The 21400-nt window shown below is 47.5% G+C and overlaps 1 protein-coding gene across 1 annotated transcript; it reads right to left on the bottom strand.

Annotated features, from left to right (window-relative positions):
* Positions 1 to 1548: 1548 nt before the first annotated feature.
* LOC142930435 (fructosamine-3-kinase-like) lies at positions 1549 to 20017 on the bottom strand. The gene is made up of 6 exons (XM_076072782.1): positions 19988 to 20017; positions 18144 to 18291; positions 7695 to 7786; positions 4462 to 4584; positions 3446 to 3603; positions 1549 to 2694 (listed from the first exon to the last, which is right to left on the bottom strand). Exons 1-6 carry the CDS (start codon positions 20015 to 20017, stop codon positions 2676 to 2678), a joined length of 570 nt encoding a protein of 189 aa, XP_075928897.1. The 3' UTR covers positions 1549 to 2675.
* Positions 20018 to 21400: the final 1383 nt, after the last annotated feature.

A 21400-nucleotide genomic window follows, 5' to 3' on the forward strand; every position in this document is an offset into this window, starting at 1 on the left:
GCCAATTAGAAAGCTGCCATGCTGTTAATGGTTAGTAAACTGAACTCACAGACCAGAGGTCGCTAAATGGGCACACCACAGTTAGCTGATCGGCAAGTCACGTGTGATGCAGCAAAGTGTGGCTTTCAGCCGGCTCTTCCAACACATCTGGTCAACGTGGAAAAGTAGAATATGGGACCTTCCTGGTGTGGACTAATCAGTTTCAAAGACAATGCATATATTATCAGAGCATGTTTGCATGTTCACCACAAGTACGTGTGGTTAATGCAGACAGGATTCCTTGAATGAGGATTCTGTTTGGTGTTTTAACATCTTGACACCTGTTGTATTGCCAGAAAGGGTAAAACCTATTGTTATATGGAAAAGTAGACCAAATACTCGGAAAGAGTTCGAACTCATGAAAGTCTTTTCACCAGCGGTGGTGTGACCAAGCAATTGCAGAGCTGCACTTTTATATAAGTCAGGTCAGAGCCAGATACACATTGGAGGATAAACATCCCACGGTGGCTGGGCAATTGTTGTGCAATAATGTCAGGTCAAACTTACTTAGGATATTTACAGGTGCGTTTAATTCATGCCATATATATATTAATGCACACATTGTGTAGTAGTGGTATTATTATTAAACTCACCTTTAATGACGATGACCATAAACATGATTAAGAGTGTGACTATTAATGAATGTGCGACTGTACGATGTGGACGTAGCGGAGGGGCCCCCCACGGTGAGCGGTGACGCAACGCGCGCAGTGGCCCGCGTCACGTGGTTGACACCTCACGTGCACAGAGCGAGGCAGGCAGAGCCAGAGGGGGGGGAGGGGCGGCGTTGCCTAGGCGACGCTGGCGTCCTCGCGGTCTACTCCACGGTTAAGCTGCGTGTCACTTGGTGACCCCCCCATCGCCTCTTACTGGACACCTGTGAGTGAGAGCTTGATAGCGCTTCGGATTTTGATTCCGAGTACAGTGTGCACAGCACCTGTACGGCGAGTCCTCGTTTAACGCAGTAGATGCGTTCCTGAAAAGTGCCGCGTTAAGCGAAAACTATTTCCCCCGTAATGAATGTCCAATTGCAGTCAGAATTGGGTTACAAACAACTTGAGGGGACGCCGCCGCGTTACCGTCTCGTCTCGCTCAACCGCGCAGCTCAAGAAAGTAGTTCGGCGTCGACCGCTCACAAGTCGCCTTATGGCGGTGCGCGTTCCCTAAATGAAGGCAACCGCGTTATAGCGTGAACACGCGGGACAGACCCAGTTGTCGTGTGCGGGTCAACTCCCTGAGATAAACTTGCTGCCGACTTCATGCGTTGTATACGCCCAGTGCTCAGCCAATTGTTGTGAGCGTCGCTCCTCTGCCCTCTGTTGTTAATGGAGGGAGACTGCACCCAACTGCCAAGTATCATCCTTCGCGAGCCTCTTCAAAATGCTCATCTTGACACCGCTGGAAGCAGTCATCGGCCTTGACCTCACCCCGCTTGCACCAATCGCACATCACAGCGTTGACTCTCAACTGTTACTTGTGTAGAGGGGGTCAGATTGTCCAGACATTCGGTTGATACTAATAGGGTTTATTTGCCAGTATTGTAGATTATTTGAATTACATTTGTTTGGGCGTCAGGGTGGTGCAGTGGTCACGCCCATGCATGGCATCTTCTGAAGGAGTGCCTGGTTTCGCTTTCCTAATTCTGGTCCCTTTCTCTGCAAGGGTTTACTCCCATAGCAAAACAACAACAAACACATACAATGTAACTGGTACTAGCCAAACATCTGGGATTGTTTTTGTTATGCTGCCTTGCCCAAAATGGCATTTGGTGATAAAAAAATTTGGCAGGAATTGATGCACTAATGCAATTTGAACTCTTATATATTTTTATTTCATGACTTGCTTAGCGTTCATATTCTTGGTTCTTTCCGTAAAGTCACGTAAATAGAAAACAAGAAATAAAATTAAAATTAAATAAAAAAATAACAAATAAAAAATAAATTTAAAATAAAAGCAAAAAACCCAGGACGTTTCAATCGCAACACAAGCGGTCTTTATTTTATTGTTTTTTATTTTCTATTTACGTGACTTTACCGAAAGAACCAAGAATATAAATTCCTGCAGTCACGAAAGTTAAGTCAAAATTTGCTTCGCGTTCCTTTACTTTGCCCTCCCATCTGTTTGTACTGTTGTTTGTTGTTGTAACTTTCTGACTCGCCCCGACTGGACATCTGTGAAAAAAAGAGCTTCATAGCTCATCAGATTCGTCCAGCCTAATTAAAGATTCTGATTCGGACATTAACTGACCCAGTTTTCGCGTGGAGATCACAGCCAGGATGTGGAACAAAGGGACCACCGGTCACACTCACGTGGAATGCCTAGGGCATTGCACAGCATTTAAATGGACTAGTTTCGTGAGATTTAGTGGTGGCTTAGGGAAGGCCTTTATTCAACAATGTATATCATGTATATCATGGCCGATAAGAATTTTTATAGTCATACACCATAGCCCACGATTTCCTGCACCGTTCATTCACTTGAGGAGACTGCGCATGGTGGAGATGGATGACCCTCGGTATCCTGTCCCAAAGTGATTCCAGTGGTTCAGGTAGTGGAAGAGTTGCTAGAGCTTCTGGCTCTTGCCGAAGCCTTGCGACTTTGGGATGAGAGCGTGGTAGGATGAGTGAAGCGTGGAGCTAAAGCTCCTGGAACATCCTGTACCCAAACAACACCAAACATTCAAAATCTTACAATGCTGCTGTTCCAGCACGAACAACATAACAATGAACAACATTTTCACAAATTCAACGTAATGCAGGAAATTGAGTGGCTTGAGGTTAATTTCAATGTCAGAGTACCGAGCCAATGCCATTGAGGTCCTCCGTTCAAAATTCAGTGAGCCATCTATCAACAAACGTTCCTGCGAATTGAGGGCAGGATTGCTGTGGTCTCAACTTGGTCACCAATGGCTGCACAGTAAACATCATGTCAAATGTGTTTTTGTTCACTGAAGCATATCCCAGCTCTGAGGGTTTGAATTCCATTTGACGTGTAATGAATTATCTTCAGCTTGGATTTCTGGTAAAGCACATCAGTGGCAACTTGTCTCTGAACCAGGGGTTCCTTGTTCGACAAACTGTGTTTCTGGAACATTCAAGCATCCTCAAGTGCCGTGGATAAGTAAGAGTTTTATCGTTCCACTATTGTTTTGTGCACCGTATCAGCTTTAACAGGATTTGCCCAAAAAGCCTTAGCAATGAAGGATGAGTCTTTGTAAGTTAGCAAATAGAGAGGGTGGAGACCTCAGCATGTAGACATCTCAACCACAACTCTACCTGGTCTCTGTTATTTATTTAATGAGCCAGCCCTTGCCACAGAGGTTATACGAATGAACCTTGCATGCCACAGACAGGGCTGTGAACGGCAGTTGCTGCTATTGTTTTGGTTGTTTGTAGTTTTTTCTTACCCAGCGATGGCAAGCTCGTACTCCGAGTGCCCATAGAAGGAGGCTGGGTCAAAGATGACGGGCCCTTCATTTATCTCTGCAGCATTCCCAGTCCATAGGTCACCGTGGAGCAATGCCGGAACCACCTCTACGACCCGGAAAAAATCCCACAACCGAAGCTGCACACCACGCAAAAAACAACACCACTTTATTCATGATAACGTTGTTTTCGAGTTAGATCGCATAAATGTACATGCGTCGTACACCCACTCCAATTGCCATTAGGCAATTGCCAGAAGTCAGAACGCTTCTGGCAATTGCTTGATGATGCTGGTTGTAATCACCAGCGAAAGGTCGTACTCGTTTGAAAATGTTCTGCGTTTCCTCTCTAACACACCAGAGTGCTGAGCAATAACATAAATGGCACGTTCTGTTCATGTCAGAAACATTACTAATGGGCTGTGTTGGGTGGATGTGGGTGTACGACGCATTTACACTTACGCGATCTAAGCCAAAAAAAACTTTATCATGAATAATATTGGTCGCGAAAGCCTGCGTGTGAAACACCACTTTACCTTTAAAGTCACCTCGAAAACCCACTGCGATCAAATGGGTTTCCCATATGGCTGTGCGCATGATGAGCTACACTGCTGCATGTATTAACTCTTTCCTGCTCCGAGATGACTGCAAGTTGCGGGGTGCATCCCGTTCACCGCTGAATCTCGTGTACGTCATCGGAACGTAATAGGAAGTAAATATTAAATAACTTTATCGGTACCGAGGATCCCACAAGGCCGTGCGGGGAAGGTGTGTAGCACAGTTTGGTACCAGCTATAATAGAGTGCTGTCCTGTCGCTACGGTGCTCTGCGGCGAGTACAATGTCTTTAAAAACAACGGCGCTATGCCTCTCTAAATAAAATTACCGCTGAACCGCTTGCGCGTTCCGAGATTCGGTGGTGAACGAGACCCATCCTGAAATGAGCAGTCGTCTAGGAACAGGAAAGGGTTAAGGGCGAGAGTGAAACAGCTTACGAACCTGAAGTCGAGACCAGAGCTCGCGGGTTTCCCGTTCACCGTAGTCCTTCTCTATCATGTCCAGCTGAAGCTGCAGTCGCTGCCGTGAGAAGAACGTCACCCAGTCCTCCTGCCACTCATTCAGCTGGTGGCATTAATACAGTTTTATTACGGACATTTAGAAACATAAGCAAATAATACCTACTTTATTTGGCCAATCCTTGACCTAAAACAGTGATATTCACTCATTTTCGGAGGGGGGCCACTTTCGCGAATAAGACATTATCAGTGAAAGAGCCATCTCACATTTGAAACCATTGGGGGGTTTGACAGCATGATGGGGTGTTTTCACTTGTGTGTTGTCGGGGACTGCACGTCAGGGGTCGCAGTAAAAAGAACACCAGGGACTGCCACCGGCCCGCGGGCCTTGCAATGAAGAACACGGACTTAAGATGTCACCCAAAAACGTTGAATTTTACGTACAAATGGCTGGGTAATTCTTAAGACATAATTCGACACTCATGTTATGTACCGATTATCATGCTGTAGTCTTTGAACATCTCATTTTAGCCACCAATTGATATCCTCATAAAAAAATTACAACAGCATTGATCCTAACAATAGGTTCTGCGCTTAATTCCCGCACCTCCGTTTAGCACGGTTGGCTATGTACGGTGGAAAGGAAGTTCAACATACATTCATACAAGTCTGTCAAACCCGGCTGAGTGTAATTGGTAATTAGCGAAAACATAACTGATTATGTGAACACTGGTTATGCGAGATCGATCTCTGCGGGAACTTGAGTGACATCTGGTGATGTCAGTTGTAACTGTGTGCCCTGTTATCAATGGTACAACTGTGTGCAATGGAAGAAAATATATGCATTTTTTAATCAAATATATTGTTTTATAAATTTGTGTACTTATGCAAGATAAAATGTACATCAATCTAGTTCTTCTTAAAATGTAACCTTAAACCAATGTTACCATCATCAGTGGTTAATAGACTATTACACAAAGGACTCTCATATTTCTACGATGTAATACTAATTAGACTGACATCTGAACAACAGCTGATTTCACCGCTCCATGATAAAACTAATTTAATCAAGTAAACATTATTGCCGCTCCTATAAAACTTTGGTCACCCAGGCTGTCCTTCAACAAAAGGGTATATTAAATCTATAATATGCTTTTTTCTGGGTTAGATCGCATAAAAATAAATGAGCCGTTAAACCTACCACCACCTAACAGCCAATTAGTAAGGTTGTCACGTAAACGGAACATGCCAATCCGCTACTAGTACAGCAAACTGAAGTGTTGGAGAGAAAATCCACAACATTTAGAATCTGAGTATGACGTTTCGCCAGTATTTACAACTATCATCATTAGGTGGACAGCCAAATTCGTAGAGAAATCCTCCTGTTTCATTCCTTGGAGGGATAGATGTAATGACGTCACTTGTGAGCCCTTCACGAATTGGAATGTTCTGTTTATGTGACAAACCTTACGAATTGGCTGTGTCGGTGGCGGGTATAACGACAAATTTATATTTCAACGATCCAACCCAAAAAAAACGATATTATGGATATTGGCCGCGAAAGCCTACGTGTTAAACGGGTATATTAAAATTTAAATGGGCTACAACCAGTTTCATGACTTTAAAGCGGAGATCACATGTGGGATGTAACCACAGCATATAGCCGTATGAAACCCACATACTCTACATCCTCCTGCCCAGGGTCCATACCTGTTGGGAGAAATTCAAGACTGAAATTTGTATCAAAATCTGTAAAGCACATGAGAACCTTAATTTAGCAGTCTCAAACTGACTGGGACCCCTGTCGTGACGGAGCAGCTGAACATTGCATAAAATCATCAACGCATATACAGATATATACCAAGGGTGACCAACTTTCCTGACCCTACCAGCAGCATACCATAATCTTCAGATGGCCGCGGGAGCCACAAGAGATAAAGATTAGCCATACAGAAGTTGACTCGTGTTGACTGGCTGTGGAATTTTGAGTTTAGAAATCTCAGTGCCCTGGGAGTACTCATGGCCTGCCTCCGATACCAGATTGTTCTCACTTCATATAAAGTTAAATTGAAGAGTTACAAATTAGCAGCGCCTCTGCAGAGCCACACTTGAACTGCCCAGGAGCCACATGCAGATGCCGAGCGATGGTCTGGCCAACCATGGTATTTTCTGTACATTATAGACTTGGAAATCTAGCGTATATAAAAAAATTAGCTGGAAACATTTATTTTAGAATTTACTCTATTGCCCTTTAATGAATGAATAGCAAAACTACATGAACTCTCTCCTAAAGCCTTCTTTTGGCTAGCAGACCTTGACATTTATCTCCTGAACATATTGAGATTATATTCTTGGTTCTTTCGGCAAAGTCACGTAGAAGGGAAATAATACAAATAAAACATAATATAATAAAATTCTCACGACATTTCGGCCACAACGCAAGCAGCCGTCCTCAGGTGAAGAAACAGAGCTGTCGGAAAGACAGCGTCTTAATGAACACTGCCCAGTGTTCACTGCCCAGTGTTCATTAAGACGCTGTCTTTCCGACAGCTCTGTTTCTTCATCTGAGGACGTCTGCTTGCGTTGTGGCCGAAACTTCGTGAAAATTTTATTATATAATGTTTTATTTGTATTATTTTATTATTTCCCTTCCACGTGACTTTACCGAAAGAACCAAGAATATGAATCCCTGCAGTCATGAAAGCTTTAAATCGAAAAATATTGCGATTAGCAAAAATATAAAGGGACGCAATGTTGAATGCTCTAAGTCTCCTTTGCAGAAGAGTTTGCCCTGATGGACTTAAATACAGATACTTTTAATAGCCATAATTCATATATTACCCAACATAATTCATATTCTGAAAAGTACATTGCACACACATGAACAATACAGTTCCCTTCATCACAAAGATGGCTAAAACAAAGAGATGAATGTGATTAGGTGTGGAAAATCATGACCACTGGCTGGCTGGTTGTGTTCATGTATGAAATAATGACAGCATGTGTCTATCTCATTCACCAGCTCAATCGCTTGATTTTTACGATTAATAAACAGCTGTATGAAATGTGTGTTTGTTTACACATATTCATTAGATCCGATTAGCATGCCTACTCTCAGTGCGAAGGAATGTCAACATAATACATAGTTGACATGATGCTAGGGTTGGATCAGTGGGCCTAGTTTTACACATGTTTTACATTTTCATGATTCAATACCGATAGTTTTCTCTTCCTTGTGAAGCCTCTCTCCAATCTTCCTGTTGTGAAGGTGCATTTCAGCCAGATGCTGCCCCAACAAGCCTGAGCCCCTGTCAGAGTGTACAACACAATAGACCTGTCAAAGAAAACATTAACTTTATCATGTCAACAAACCCCAAGTAATAATTCATATGCAAACTAAACTACATCATATTTGTCCAGGTGGTCTGTGGCCGAGAACCTCGCTGGAAAATACGAATATATCAGTTCACATTCTGGTTTGGGTGACTCAAAACAATATTCTTCTGGGGTTTATACAATGTGTGTTACTTCCTGGGAAGTCAATCCTATGTAGACTATAAATGAAACCATTTTTTATTTTACAAGAGCTATTTTTCAGAACCGACCTGGCCACAAATGATAGCCTAACGAAGTGGCTTATCACATGGAAATTTATAGCAGCCAAATGCTCAAAATACTCATGTTTCTAAATGTGCAGGGAAAAACTGGAGAAACTGGAGAAAAACCTGCACGACCACGGGGAAAACATGCAAACTTCAAATATACAGCAGGCGTCAAGGTCGGGATCAAACCTACGAAGTTCAATATACCAGGCGAGGTAGTTAACATCTCCTAGCCACCATGGCGCCCCATTCTCTGACTTATCCACCCACCCACCCACTCGTAAAGCCACCCACCCACTCACTCACCCTGCCACGTACTGAATCTCTAAACCAACAACTCAACCACCCACCCACTCACTCACCCTGCCACGTACTGAATCTCTAAACCAACAACTCAACCACCCACCCACTCATCCAACCTCTCACTTACTAAACCAGCCACTCACCAACCCACCGACCCACTCATCCACCTATTCACTTAAAATAGTTCAACTACAATTGAATTATTTTAAATTCACCAGGTAAGGCCCACTGAGCTATACAGATCCTTGTCGGAAACGACGTGGCAAACAAATGATAGCTCAAAGAAGTGGCTTATCACGTGGACATTTATAGCAGCCAAAGCCTCTAAATGTATATTTCTAAATATGCATGAAAAACTCGGAGGTCCCAGAGAAAAATCCATGCAACCACAGGGAGAACATGCAAACTCCAAATATACAGGCGTCACGATCGGGATCGAACCCACGATGTCCTATACAAATGGCGAGGGAGTTAACATTCCGCTACCCTGGCGCTCCACTCTGACTCAGCCTCCCACCCACCCACTCAAACACCCAGCCAAGCACTCATGAACCCAATCACCCTGGCACCCACTCAATCGCGAAACCCACTCACTCATCAACACACCCAGCCACTCACTTAAGCACTTACCTACGAACCCACCTGCATACCCCCCACTCACTAACTCAACGACCCACTTCACTCAACACTCCACTAACCCACCCACCTCACCTATTCACGCCCCAAATCACACACTGACCCATCCACCCACTTAATCTATAACTCACGCACTCACCCACCCACATGCTCACCAGCCACTTATCTACTCACCCACCCACTCATCCTGCCACCTACTCAACCTCTAACCCACCCACGCACCGAACTACCCACCTACCCAATCACCCATCCAATAAACTACAACTAAACTATTTTGTCATTTACCAGGTAAGCCCCACAGAGCTATATAAACCATTTTAGAAGTGATCTGGTTACAACTGATACGTGAACGAAGTGGCTGATCACGCTGACATTCATTGCAGCCAAATCTTCTAAACAAATCTTGACTCTAAATGCGGAGGGATAAATCTGGAGGACCGGGAGAAAGATCCACGAGGACACAGGCAAAAACATTAAAACTCATAATATACAGGCAGCAGGGTCAGAATCGAATACACGATTTCCTGTATACTCAGTGAGGTAGTTAATATCTCACCATAGTGGCACCCCGCTCTCTGACCCACTCACCCAATTACACACTAACTCACCCACTCAACCTCCCACATTAACTTACCCACCCACCAGTCACTCCCCCATTCACCCAACCACCCCCTCACTCACCCAACCACGCACCAACTCACCTACCCACTAACTCACCCACCCATCTTCTCCCGCACTCAGCCAGCCACCCGCTCAATCACGTGCCGACTAACTTACTCACACACTCACCGACCAATACACCCATTCACCCACTCACTTACCCACCCACAATCTCACTACCCAAGCCAACCACCCAGCCCCTCACTCACCCACTTATTCAATCACTCACTACCCCACACACTCACCCAACCACTTGCTCACCTACCCATACGCTAACCCAACCACTCACTCACCGACTCACCCACCCACTAACTCATCAAAATTAATTCTCAACCACTCACCCAACCACCCACGCAATCTCATACCCACTAACTCACTCACCTACCCATTTATGCACTCACGCACCCACTTACTCACTCACTCACGCACCCACCAACCAACCCACCTACCCATCTCTTCACTCACTCACCCATCCACACAGTCAATCACTCACCTACATACCTACCCACTAATACTCACCCACTCATCCAACAACGAACTCACCAACCCACCCGCCGACTCACTCACTAGGTACTAACCCACTCAACTTCTAACCCACACACTAACCACCTAACCACCTACCCACACACTCACTCACTCACCCACACACTCACTCACTCATCCACCCACCCAAACATCCACTCACCCACCCACTAATTCACCCACCCACTCACTCCCTCATCCATCCACTCACCTACTCGCCCATCCACTCACTTACTCAATGAGCCACTCACCTTCTCACCCAGTACTTACACATCAACTGACCCTGCCACCCACTCAATTTCTAACCCACCCACTAACCCAACCAGCTGCCCACTCCCTCAGCCACTCACCTACTTACCCACCCCACTTACACATCCACTTACCCTGCAAATCCACTCAATTTCTAATCCCCCACTCACCCAACCACCCGCCCACTCACTTACTCACCCATTACCACGGCATTATTCACCCACCCATCAGTCAACCACCCAATAATTCAACCACTCACAAACTAAATCACCTATTAATTAAACCACCCACTACCTCAACCACCCACTAACTTAACCACCGAGCCACTCACCCACTCAGCAAGCCACCCACTACTATATCTCTAACCCAATATCTCACTCACCCACCGCCCACTCACCTACACACTAAATTATGTTTATTTTACCAGGTGAGGCCCAATGAGCTACATAGCTCGTTTTCAAAACAACCTTCACCACAAATAAACCGACCATTAAAATTATAGACTGATCATTTATTTGTCAGTGGGCAAACGTACAAAATCAGCAGAGGATCAAATACTTTTTTCCCTCACTGTACATTGCGGGGGTCACAAAAATATCTCCAAAATCCTGAATAAACACAAGATCCAGGTCCGATTCAACACAGTACAAAAAATCCGTGATCTGGTTCCATCTGTAAAGGATGTGGTTCCAGACATACAGTACCCGGGCGTTTACAAACTAAAGTGCCTCTGTGGTAGCAGCTACATTGAAGAAACCATACGACATATATGGGACCCCATCCGCGAACATAAAGCAGACTTGAAACACGGTAGGACGAACTCCTCTGCCGTGGCAGATCACTGTTATAATTCAGTGGGCTCACATGACATTGACTTCTCCAAGACAGAGGTTCTTTGCAAGCCAACCGGCTACCATGAGAGATTCGTTAATGAGGCCATCCACATATACAAGCACAGAGACAATTTCAATCGAGAAGATGGATTCTGGCTTAGTAACCATTGGAAAGATGTTTTAAACCATTTCGGTTCTTAATTGATTTATTTAATGGTGATTTTCAGACCACAGCCCTTTCGCTGGCACTGCCTCTTAATACTTCTCACACCACGGTCAATGGTATGGTTTACAACATGTAGTATAACATTGTAATGTTTAACATAACTCATAAGGCAATATATAGCATCGTAATTGCATAATGAATATACATCAGTGTGGTATATAGTTGGGTTCATAGAATAAGACATAGTGTAATATCACAAGTCTAATAGTTTATAATCTAAAGTATAGGGTAGTGTAAAGTAACGCATTGTATAATTCAAAAGTGGAATTTGTCTATGATATGATGTTATACCATGTAGTTTAGATTGGAAGGTATACTATTGTATTATATAGTAGTCCAGTTTACAGCATAGTCATAAGGCAACTCAGGACACAACAGCGCACCTTGGCTGTTGCACTTGCCCCTTTTCTTGTTTCCTCTCTGCCTGTGTTCCCAGCCCCCTCCCTCCTCCTCTCCGGAGGTGATGCAGGTAACATGCAAATTCATATTTTAACTCCGCCCACACAGCTTAATAGACGCGGTCCTTGCATGTCAGCGTTCATTCAAGCTCTGTCTTCCGGACAGACCTGTCTCTTCACTTGAAGAAGGCCACTTGTGTTGTGGCCAAAACGTCGTGAGAATTTTATTGTCTTATTTTATTTTATTATTTTATTCCCATTCTACGTGACTTTACCGAAAGAACCAAGAAGATGAATCCTTGCAGTCATGAAAGCTTTAAACTGAAATTTACTTTTTATTTCACCAGGCAAGGCCCATTAAGCTATATAGATCCTTTTCAGAATAGACCTGGCTACAAATGATAGATATACGAGTGGCTTATCACAGATACATTTATTGCAGCCAAATCCTCTAAACGCATGTTGCTTCTAAATGCAGAGGGAAAACCCTGAGGTTCTAGAACAAAATCCAGGCGACCACGGGTGAGAACTTGCAAACTCCAAATATACAGGCGACAGGGTCGGGATCGAATCTACCACCTCCTGTATACTAGGCAAAATAGTGAACATCTCACCACCTTGGCGCCTCACTCTCTGACTCAACCATCCACTCACTTACACGCTAACTTACCCACTCAACTTCCCATGTTAAATTACCCACCCAGCCGTCACTCACCCATTCACTCACTCACCCAACCCGTCACTCACCCCTCCGCTTACCCACCCACTCACTCATTAACGTGCCCACCTATCTTCCCAACCACTCACCCAGCATCCCACTCAATCTCATACCAAACTAATCTACACACACCCACTCACTTATGCACTCGCCCAACCACCCACTTACTCCCTCATGCACTCACCAACCCACCCACCCATCTGCTCACTCACACACCCACCCCATCAATCACCCACCCACTAACTAACACCCACACACTCACCTACTCACCCACTCACCGACCCAGCACTCACTCACCGAGCCACTCAATTGCTAACCCACCCACTTACCCACCCGCCTGCCCACTCACTCACCCACCCACCTGCCCACTCACTCACCCAGTCACTAACGCACTCACTCAATGTATAACCCACCCACTACCCACCTAACCTCCCTCCCACACACTCATTCACCCAACCACATACCCACCCACACTCACCCATACACTCACCTACTCGCCCAGCTGCTCAATAATTTACCGAGCCACTCACCTAATTACCCAGCCATGCACCTACTCACTCACCCACTTACACATCCACTCACCCTGCCACCCACTCCATTTCTAACCCACACACTCACCCAACCACCTCCCACTCCCTCAGCCACTCACCGACTCACCAAATCACCCACTACCCAAATAACTAATCATCCACCCACCCATCACTCAACCAAACAATAATAAAGCCACCCAATAATTAAACCACCCATTAACTCAACCACCCACTAACTCAACCAGGTTTATTTTACCAGGTCAGGCCCACCGAGCTATAAATATCGTTTTCAGAAGCACCATCGCCAAAAATTATAGCTCAAAAAAGTGGCTTATCATGTATACATTTATAGCAACCAACTCCTCTAAATACATGTTTCTAAATGTGGAGGGAAATATACAGGCATTAGGGTCAGGATCGAACCCACAACCTTCTGTATACGAGGCGAGGTAGTTAACATATCGCCACTGTGGCCCCCCACTATATGACTCTCCCACCCACTAACCCACACAGTCACCCACTCACTTAAACACCCACCGTCACATGCATCCAGGCACTGACTCACCCAGCCACTCAGTACCCATAAACCCACCCATGCACTTGCCCACTCATCCACCCACCCAATGATCCACACACTAAACTAAATTTTGAATATTTTTTTTTATATTTTACCAGGTCAGGCCCACAGCAAAATAGATATTTTTCAGAAGCCACGTGACGACAAATAACAGTTCAATGAAGTGGCTTTTCACGTAGAACGTTATAGCAGTCACATTCTATAAATGCATGTTTCTAAATACGGAGGGACAACCCGGAGAACCCGGAGAAAATTCCACCCGACCATGGGGAGAAGATGCAAACTCCAAATGTATACAGGCTTTAGGGTTGGGGGGAACCTACGAACTCCAATATACCGGGCGAGGGAGTTAACATCTCGCCACTGTGGCGCCTCATTATCTGACTCACCCACCAACTCAACTACTAAAGCCACCCACACACTCACTCACCCACTCACAAACCCACTCACTCACTAACCCACTGACTCATCAACACACCAAGCCACTCACTCAAGAACTTACCTATGCACCCACCTACACACCCACTCACTCTAAATATACAGACATCAGGGTCGGGATCGAACCCATGACCTAGTTTATAAAAGACGAGGCAGTTAACAACTCGCCACCATGGCACTCCACTCTCCGGCTCAGCCACCTACTCACCCACCCACTCACAAACCCACCCACTGGATCTCAAACACACTCACTCACTCACCAATTTACCCACCCACTCACCCTGACACCCACTCAATCTCCAACTGACCCACCCACGCACTCAAAATCCCACCTACCCACTCAACCATCCAATAAACTGAAACTAAACAAATTTTTTTTTTATTTTACCAGGTAAGGCCCACAGAGGTATATCAAGTGACCTGATTACAAATAATAGGTCGACGAAGTGGCTTATCACGTAAACATTTATTGCATTCAAATCCTTTAAACGCATGTTGATTTGAAATGCGGAGGAAAAACCCGGCTATTCTAATGCACACAATGGACCGGAAGGACAAGCGCAAAGGGTTCGCATAATGCGCATGCATAATGTACGTTGACTCATTAATCTCCCCCCCCTCCCCACTTTGCATCAAGAGCGCCAAAGTGTGGTCACCACATCTATGCCTCTTTATAAGGAACGAAACAGACTAACTTCTCCACAAATCTGGCTGTCGCCTGATGAAGCTAGTTGTAATTACTGGCGAAAAGTTAGTACTCAGATTGTAAATGTTGTGGCTTGACTCTCCAACACACCGGTGTGCTGTACTAGTTACAAATTGGAATGTTCTGATTACGTGACAACCCTTACTAGTTGGCTGTGTCGAGTGGTGGTGGGTTTTAACGACACATTTATATATTTACGCGATTTAACCCAAAAAAAAACCTCTATTATGGATAATATTGGTCGCGAAAGCCTACGTGTAAAACAAACCCCAAGGAATCAAAAAAATCGACGCGACCAAGGAAGAAGATGAAAACTCCAAATATACAGGCTTCAGGGTCGGGATCGAATTGATTACATCCTGTATTCTGGGCGAGGGAGTTAACATCTCGCCACTGCGGCGCCTCATTATCTGACTCACCCACCCGCTCAACTACTAAAGCCACCCACACACTCACTCACCCACTCACAAACCCACTCACCCTGCCACCCACCCACTCATACAAATCGGGCATCAATACCGTTCGTTTGAATGATCTGTGAAACGCAGAATATTGCAGATAAAATCGGACATTTTGAGCTTGCTGCCGGATCGATTGAGTGGAATCAATACAATTAGTCTCGATTCACGATCAACAAAGACCATATATAGGAAAATCTCTGATCGGTGATTTTGATTGCATCATATTGCAGCACCCCTTTGATGATGTTATAAAGCACTTGCCCCAACAGTCTGTTAAAGGCTACACGGGGGATCTTTGTGTGCGAGTAGCTCACAGATCCTTGAGAGATCTGGACACTGTCCGATCATCAGCGAGCTCCTCCGGCAGGCAAGAATGAGTTGGCTGTTGTCTGTGCATTAAGAGGTGTTAAATATCCCACGCAGAGGAGTCTGCTTACAGGACAGATAAAAGGTTCTTCACGTACCATGCCCCGTGTCACCTGAACGTTAAATGGGGCCCCGGTAATTGAGTGTCCACCGCTGAATCATCTTTCACCATCACCACTCGTCCATGAAGGTCAATGCGACGAGGCCATAGATAGACGGCGCGTTATAACGGAGGGGGGGGGGGGGAACAGGAGAAACGTCGTACTACGTGACATCACAACACCCTGCACACAACCGTAGTGGCAGATTAGGGTGCGCATCGTTAACGAATATGTGGTTTAAGTGGTTGAGAGTAGATGGGCGGGCACGCCATGGGCTGGAGTGGAGGTGGACTGATGCGGTACGGGAGAATGTGGAGCTGAGTGGGCTTTGCCGACGACTGGTACCAGCGGTGTCGGGATCGGCCTCTGCGAGGGAGGCTCGTGAAGGACGCTTCTACTGGGCAGTTGGAGACAGTCGCCCTCCACCAACAACAGAGGAGTGACGCTCACAACAACGCGCGGAACACCGGATGATGAATATGCAGCAATTTGGCACAGTACAGGGAACAGGTGGTGCATCTGCCAGTCATCTCAGTCAGCCAACCCATGGCACCTGGTTCTGTTCCAGGACCTCCGGTCAGCGAGCCTTCGACACTTCACGTGGCTTCAAAGTGCACCTGGCCTGGCACAGGCGCCGTGGTGACGTCACTGTCACTTATTGGCGAATGGCGACGGTCGATAACGCAGCGGTGGTTGTGAGAAATGCCATTTTGGGGGGGGGGGGCGCCAAACCTGACCAGCTGTAAACCTCACGTCGCCTCGCAGCCACACAGTGGCAACAGGGAGTTCTGGATGGGTGCAAGGGGTTGGTAATCCCCCTCCACCTTCAACTAAATAACCACACACGCGAGCCCTTGGGTCTCTCTGTGAGTCGATGGATCTGTGTGTGGTGAGTCTATGGGTTTCTGTGAGAGTCCGTGGGTCTCTGTGTGGTGAGTTTATGTGTCTCTGTTTTATGAGTCTATAGGGCTCTGTGCGAGTCTGTTTGATTCGGTGGTTCTCTGTTTGATGAGTCTATGCGTTTTTGTATGACTCTATGGGTCTCTATGTGGTGATTCTATGGGTCTGTTTGGCGAGTCTATGGGTCTCTGTGGTGAGTCTATGGGTCTCTGTGTGAGTATGGGTACGATTGAGTCTATGGGTATCTGTCTGGTGAGTCTATGTCTCTGTTTGGTGAGTCTATAGGGCTCTGTGCGAGTCTGTGGATCTGTTTGAGTCTGTGGTTCTCTGTCTGATGAGTCTATGGGTCTCTGTGGTGAGTCTATGGTTCTCTGTGCAAGTCTGAGGGTATTTGCGTGGTGAGTGTATAGGTCTATGTGTGATGACTCTATGGGTCTCTAAGTGATGGATATCTGTGGTGCACATATCCTGGCACAAGCGCCGTGGTGTCGTCACCACCACTAAGTGGAGAATGCTCCTACCCCTGCTCCTGCTTGTTGTTGTGCTCGGGAAGGAGAGAGAAAACTAGACTAAGGTCCACTGAGCTAAACATCTCTTCTTCAGAAGCGACTTGGCACCAATGATAGCTCAACGAAGTGGCTCATCATCACAGTCACTAAAGTTTTAAGTCAAAACTTTAAACGAATGTTTCTAAATGTGGAGGGAAAAACCGGAGGACCCGGAGAAAAAGTCCACACGACCACGGGGAGAGACAGAGACACGCAAACTCCAAATATACAGCAGGCATCAGGGTCGGGGTCGAACCCACAACCTCCTGTACACCAGGCGAGGTAGTTAGGGGGGAAAGCAGAGACAGCGAGAGGGAGGAGAATTAGTCAAACTCACACTCAGTATTACTAACTAACCATGATACACTCACCATGATACTTACCATCATACTCAAGCATTCACCATCATACTCACACACAAGCCCACACACATCAACAGTCGCCATTCACCACTACGTGGCGGTGATGTTCCCACAATAACTCAGGTGCCAAGGTTTGACGGCTGTGCCAGGCTAAGTTCAGGAGGAGGTCACGGGCCAGACTCAGGTGCCATGGGTTGACTGCTCTGCCTGGCTAGGTACAAGAGGAGGGCTAGACCCTGGTGCTATAGGTTAACTCGTGTGCCACCACCTGCACAACCACCACAATAACAACCACACAACAATAACCACGACCAACAACTGTAACCACAACTATAATTTAACCACAACTATAATTCCCATCAGCCACACGGCCCTCTGGGAGTGCCTCTCAACAGCAGCAGCAGGGCCGAGCTCTGCTTGAAGCAGCGCCGTGAACTCAGCAGAACGTGACGGCTGTGGGCCAGGCGCCTCCTCTGTCTCCCCCCACCGTCGCCACTGCTGATGTGGACACACCGCGCGAGGTTCTCACCTTCAGGCTGAGTCGACGTAGAGGAGGCCCAGCGAGCCGCCGCTTCAGAAGCTTTCGCGAGCCACTGACGGTGGCCGTGAGCGGGAATCCAAATCAGCCGCTCGCCACCCACAATCCACAGCGCGCTCCGCCTCCACTCGGCCCCGGCCTAAGCGGAAGTAGCAGCGGGGGAGGGGGGCGGGGCATGGGGGGTGAGGGGGCGGGTCACGAGGGGGAGGGCAGGGGGGGCAAGGGGGGGGCATAGAGGGGGTTCGTTAGGTGGAGAAAAAGGGGGGGCATGGGGGGTTGTGAGGGGGCATGGGGGGTTGCGAATGTGGAGGGGCGGCGGGGGGAAGGGGGGTCACGAGGAGGGGCAGGGGGCTAGTGAGGGGGAGGGAAATGGCGGACCATGGGGCGTGGTCGCGAGGGGGGGGGGCAGGGGGGGAGGAGCTCAGGTGTGAGGGGGAGGAGCTCATGGCTCTGACGTCACGGGGGGCGTGGTTATTTTGGACCACCCCCGCGTCTCGCGCCACGTGCTTCCCACTGGCAGTTTGGCCGTTAGAGAGACGCGGACCGACCCCAGAGCAGGAGTGGAACCGAGCTTTGGGTGAGTGGTGGCGGTGGTGGTGTGAGTCTCTCTGTGCGAGTCTGTGTGTGTGTGAGGCTATCTATATGAGTCTGTGTGTGTGTGACTCTCTGTGTGTGTGTGAGTCTCTGTGTGTGTGTGTGAGTCTCTCTGTGTGAGTCTGTGTGAGACTCTGTGTGTGTGACTCTCTGTATGTGTGTGAGTCTCTGTGTGAGTCTGTGTGTGTGTGTGAAACTCTCTGTGTGTGTGTGACTCTCTGTGTGAGTCTCTGTGTGTGTGTGACTCTCTGTATGTGTAAGTCTGTGTGTGTGTGACTATCTGTATGTGTGAGTCTCTCTGTGTGTGTGTGTGAGTCTCTGTGTGTGTGTGAGACTCTCTGTGTGAGTCTCTCTGTGTGTGTGAGTCTCTGTGTGAGTCTGTGTGTGTGTGGAACGATCGTAGAGCTGACAGCGCGCCGCGCTATGAACCCGGCGACCCCGAGTTGGATTCCCTCTAAAGGCCAACAGCAGTAACGATTATCTGAACCGGTGCTGGGCCTCCCCTAGGTTGACTCAACCTCGAATGAGTACCTGGTGTGGTGTGTAAAGATCGCCACTGGGGAGACAAAGGCGGCCGGGCGTGGTGCTGGCAATCCAACCCCCTCGTGTGTCGTGCCGGCCTTCATACGTACTGCTGGCTAACAGCACTTGCCCCTACAGCCTGTTAAGTCTCTACGGGGATCTTTGTCTTTGGTGTCCCATACTGGCAGGGGGAGGAGTGGTGATGTTAATGTTGGTGGTATTAGTGGTGGGGGTGCTCGTGATGGTGGTGGTGTTAGTTGTGTTAGTGATGGTGGTGTTAGTGATTGTGGTTGTTAGTAGTGGTGATAGTGGTAGTGTTACTGGTGTTAGTGATGGTGGTGTTGGTGTTGGTGGTATTAGTGATGGTGGTGTAAGTGAGGTGATCGGATGCCATGGTGGTCCCCATCTTTAAGAAGGGAGACCGCACAGACTGTAACAACTACAGGGACATCTCACTCCTCAGTGTGCCGGGAAAGGTCCTGGCAAGGATTATTCAACACTGCCTTACCAGGCATGCTGAGGAGAGGCTTGTGGAGCCCCAATGTGGTTTCAGGAAAGGGTGGTCCTGCACAGATGCCATATTTTCTGTCCGTTTGCTAAAGCAGCGGTGTAGGGAATTCCAACAAGACCTACATCTCTGCTTTATTGACCTGGTAAAGGCCTATGACACCATCAGTAGGCCTGGGCTCTGGGTTCTTCGTGCTTTCGGAGTCCTTGACCCGCTGCTCATGATCTTTAAGGACCTTCATTATGGTGAGCGGACCCGGGTAAAACTACATTGCCGGGAGTCGGAGCTATTCCCTGTTCACCTTGGGGTCCGACAGGGATGTCCTCTGGCTCCAACATTATTTAACATCTATTTCGACCACGTAGTTCATGAGGCCTTTAGTAGCTGTACCGGAGGAATTTCCATCTGGTACAGATACAGTGGGAGGCTGATCAATGCCCGGATGCCGTTAAGGGATGGCTCCCTATTGGTCAACCACGTTATGTATGCCGATGACGTGATAATTGCGGCTCACTCAGAGGAGGAGTTGGAGGCGCTGCTGCTAAAACTGGAGTGTGCCACTAAGAGGTGGGGCCTTACCATCAGCCCCACCAAAACGAAGCACCTGCCTGGGTATTTTGTACCATCGGGCACTCCACCTCCACAACTCCCAATCGGTGATGGGGCAGTTGTGGAGAGAGTGGAAAGTTTCCCATACCTGGGCAGTGTGCTCATGACCGTCTCCGGTTTAACAGCAGAGGTCTCACTCCGAATCAGTCGAGCGGCATTATCTTTTCAGCAGTTGCGTAACGCTGTGTGGAAGCTACCTGTTCTGTCGCTCCACACGAAGCTTCGGGTCTTCTCAGCCACAGTCATTCCCTCCCTTCTCCATGCTTGTGAAACGTGGACCCCCCTAATGGAACATCTTTGCCGGTTAGAAACGTTGAGGCTGGCCTGCCTCCGATCAATCCTGGGTTTAACCAGGCTGTATTGTGTGAGGAGCTCACAAATCCTCGAAAGATCTGGACAAAGCCCCATCAGTGAGCTCCTCCGGCAGGCAAGGCTGCCTTGGCTGGGCCAGGTAGCCCGCATGCCCAATCACTGCATGCCCAAGCAGCTTTTATTTGGCCGGATCGAGGGGGCTTAACGGACGCAGCACGGGCTAGAGAAGAGATGGAATGATGTGGTACAGCAGGATGTGGAGCTGAGTGGACTTGCCTATAACTGGTACCAGCTGTGTCAAGATCGGCCTCTGTGGAAGAGGCTCGTGAAGGACGCTACTGGGCAGTTGGAGGCAGTCGCCCTCCAACAACAACAGAGAGCGCAGGAACGACGCTCACAACAACGAGCAGAGCGCCGGATGGCTAAAGCACAGCAAGTTGGCACAGTAAGGGGCACAGTTGGTGCATCAGCCAGTCATCTCAGTCAGTCGACCTGTGGCACCTGGGTCTGCCCCGTGACCTCCTGCCAGCGGGCGGGCGTTCGACACTTCACGTGGCCTCAAGGTGCACATGGCCTGGCACAAGCGTCGTGGTGACATCACCGCCACTTAGTGGCGAATGGCGATTGTTGTTGTTGGTGTTAGTGATGGTGGAATTTTTGTTGCTGGTGTTAGTCGTGGTGGTGGTAGTGATGGTGGTATTAT

This window comes from Petromyzon marinus, chromosome 39 (assembly GCF_048934315.1).
Source record: "Petromyzon marinus isolate PM22_M1 ecotype Great Lakes invasive population chromosome 39, UKy_Petmar_22M1.pri1.0, whole genome shotgun sequence".
NCBI classification, from domain to species: Eukaryota; Metazoa; Chordata; class Hyperoartia; order Petromyzontiformes; family Petromyzontidae; genus Petromyzon; species Petromyzon marinus.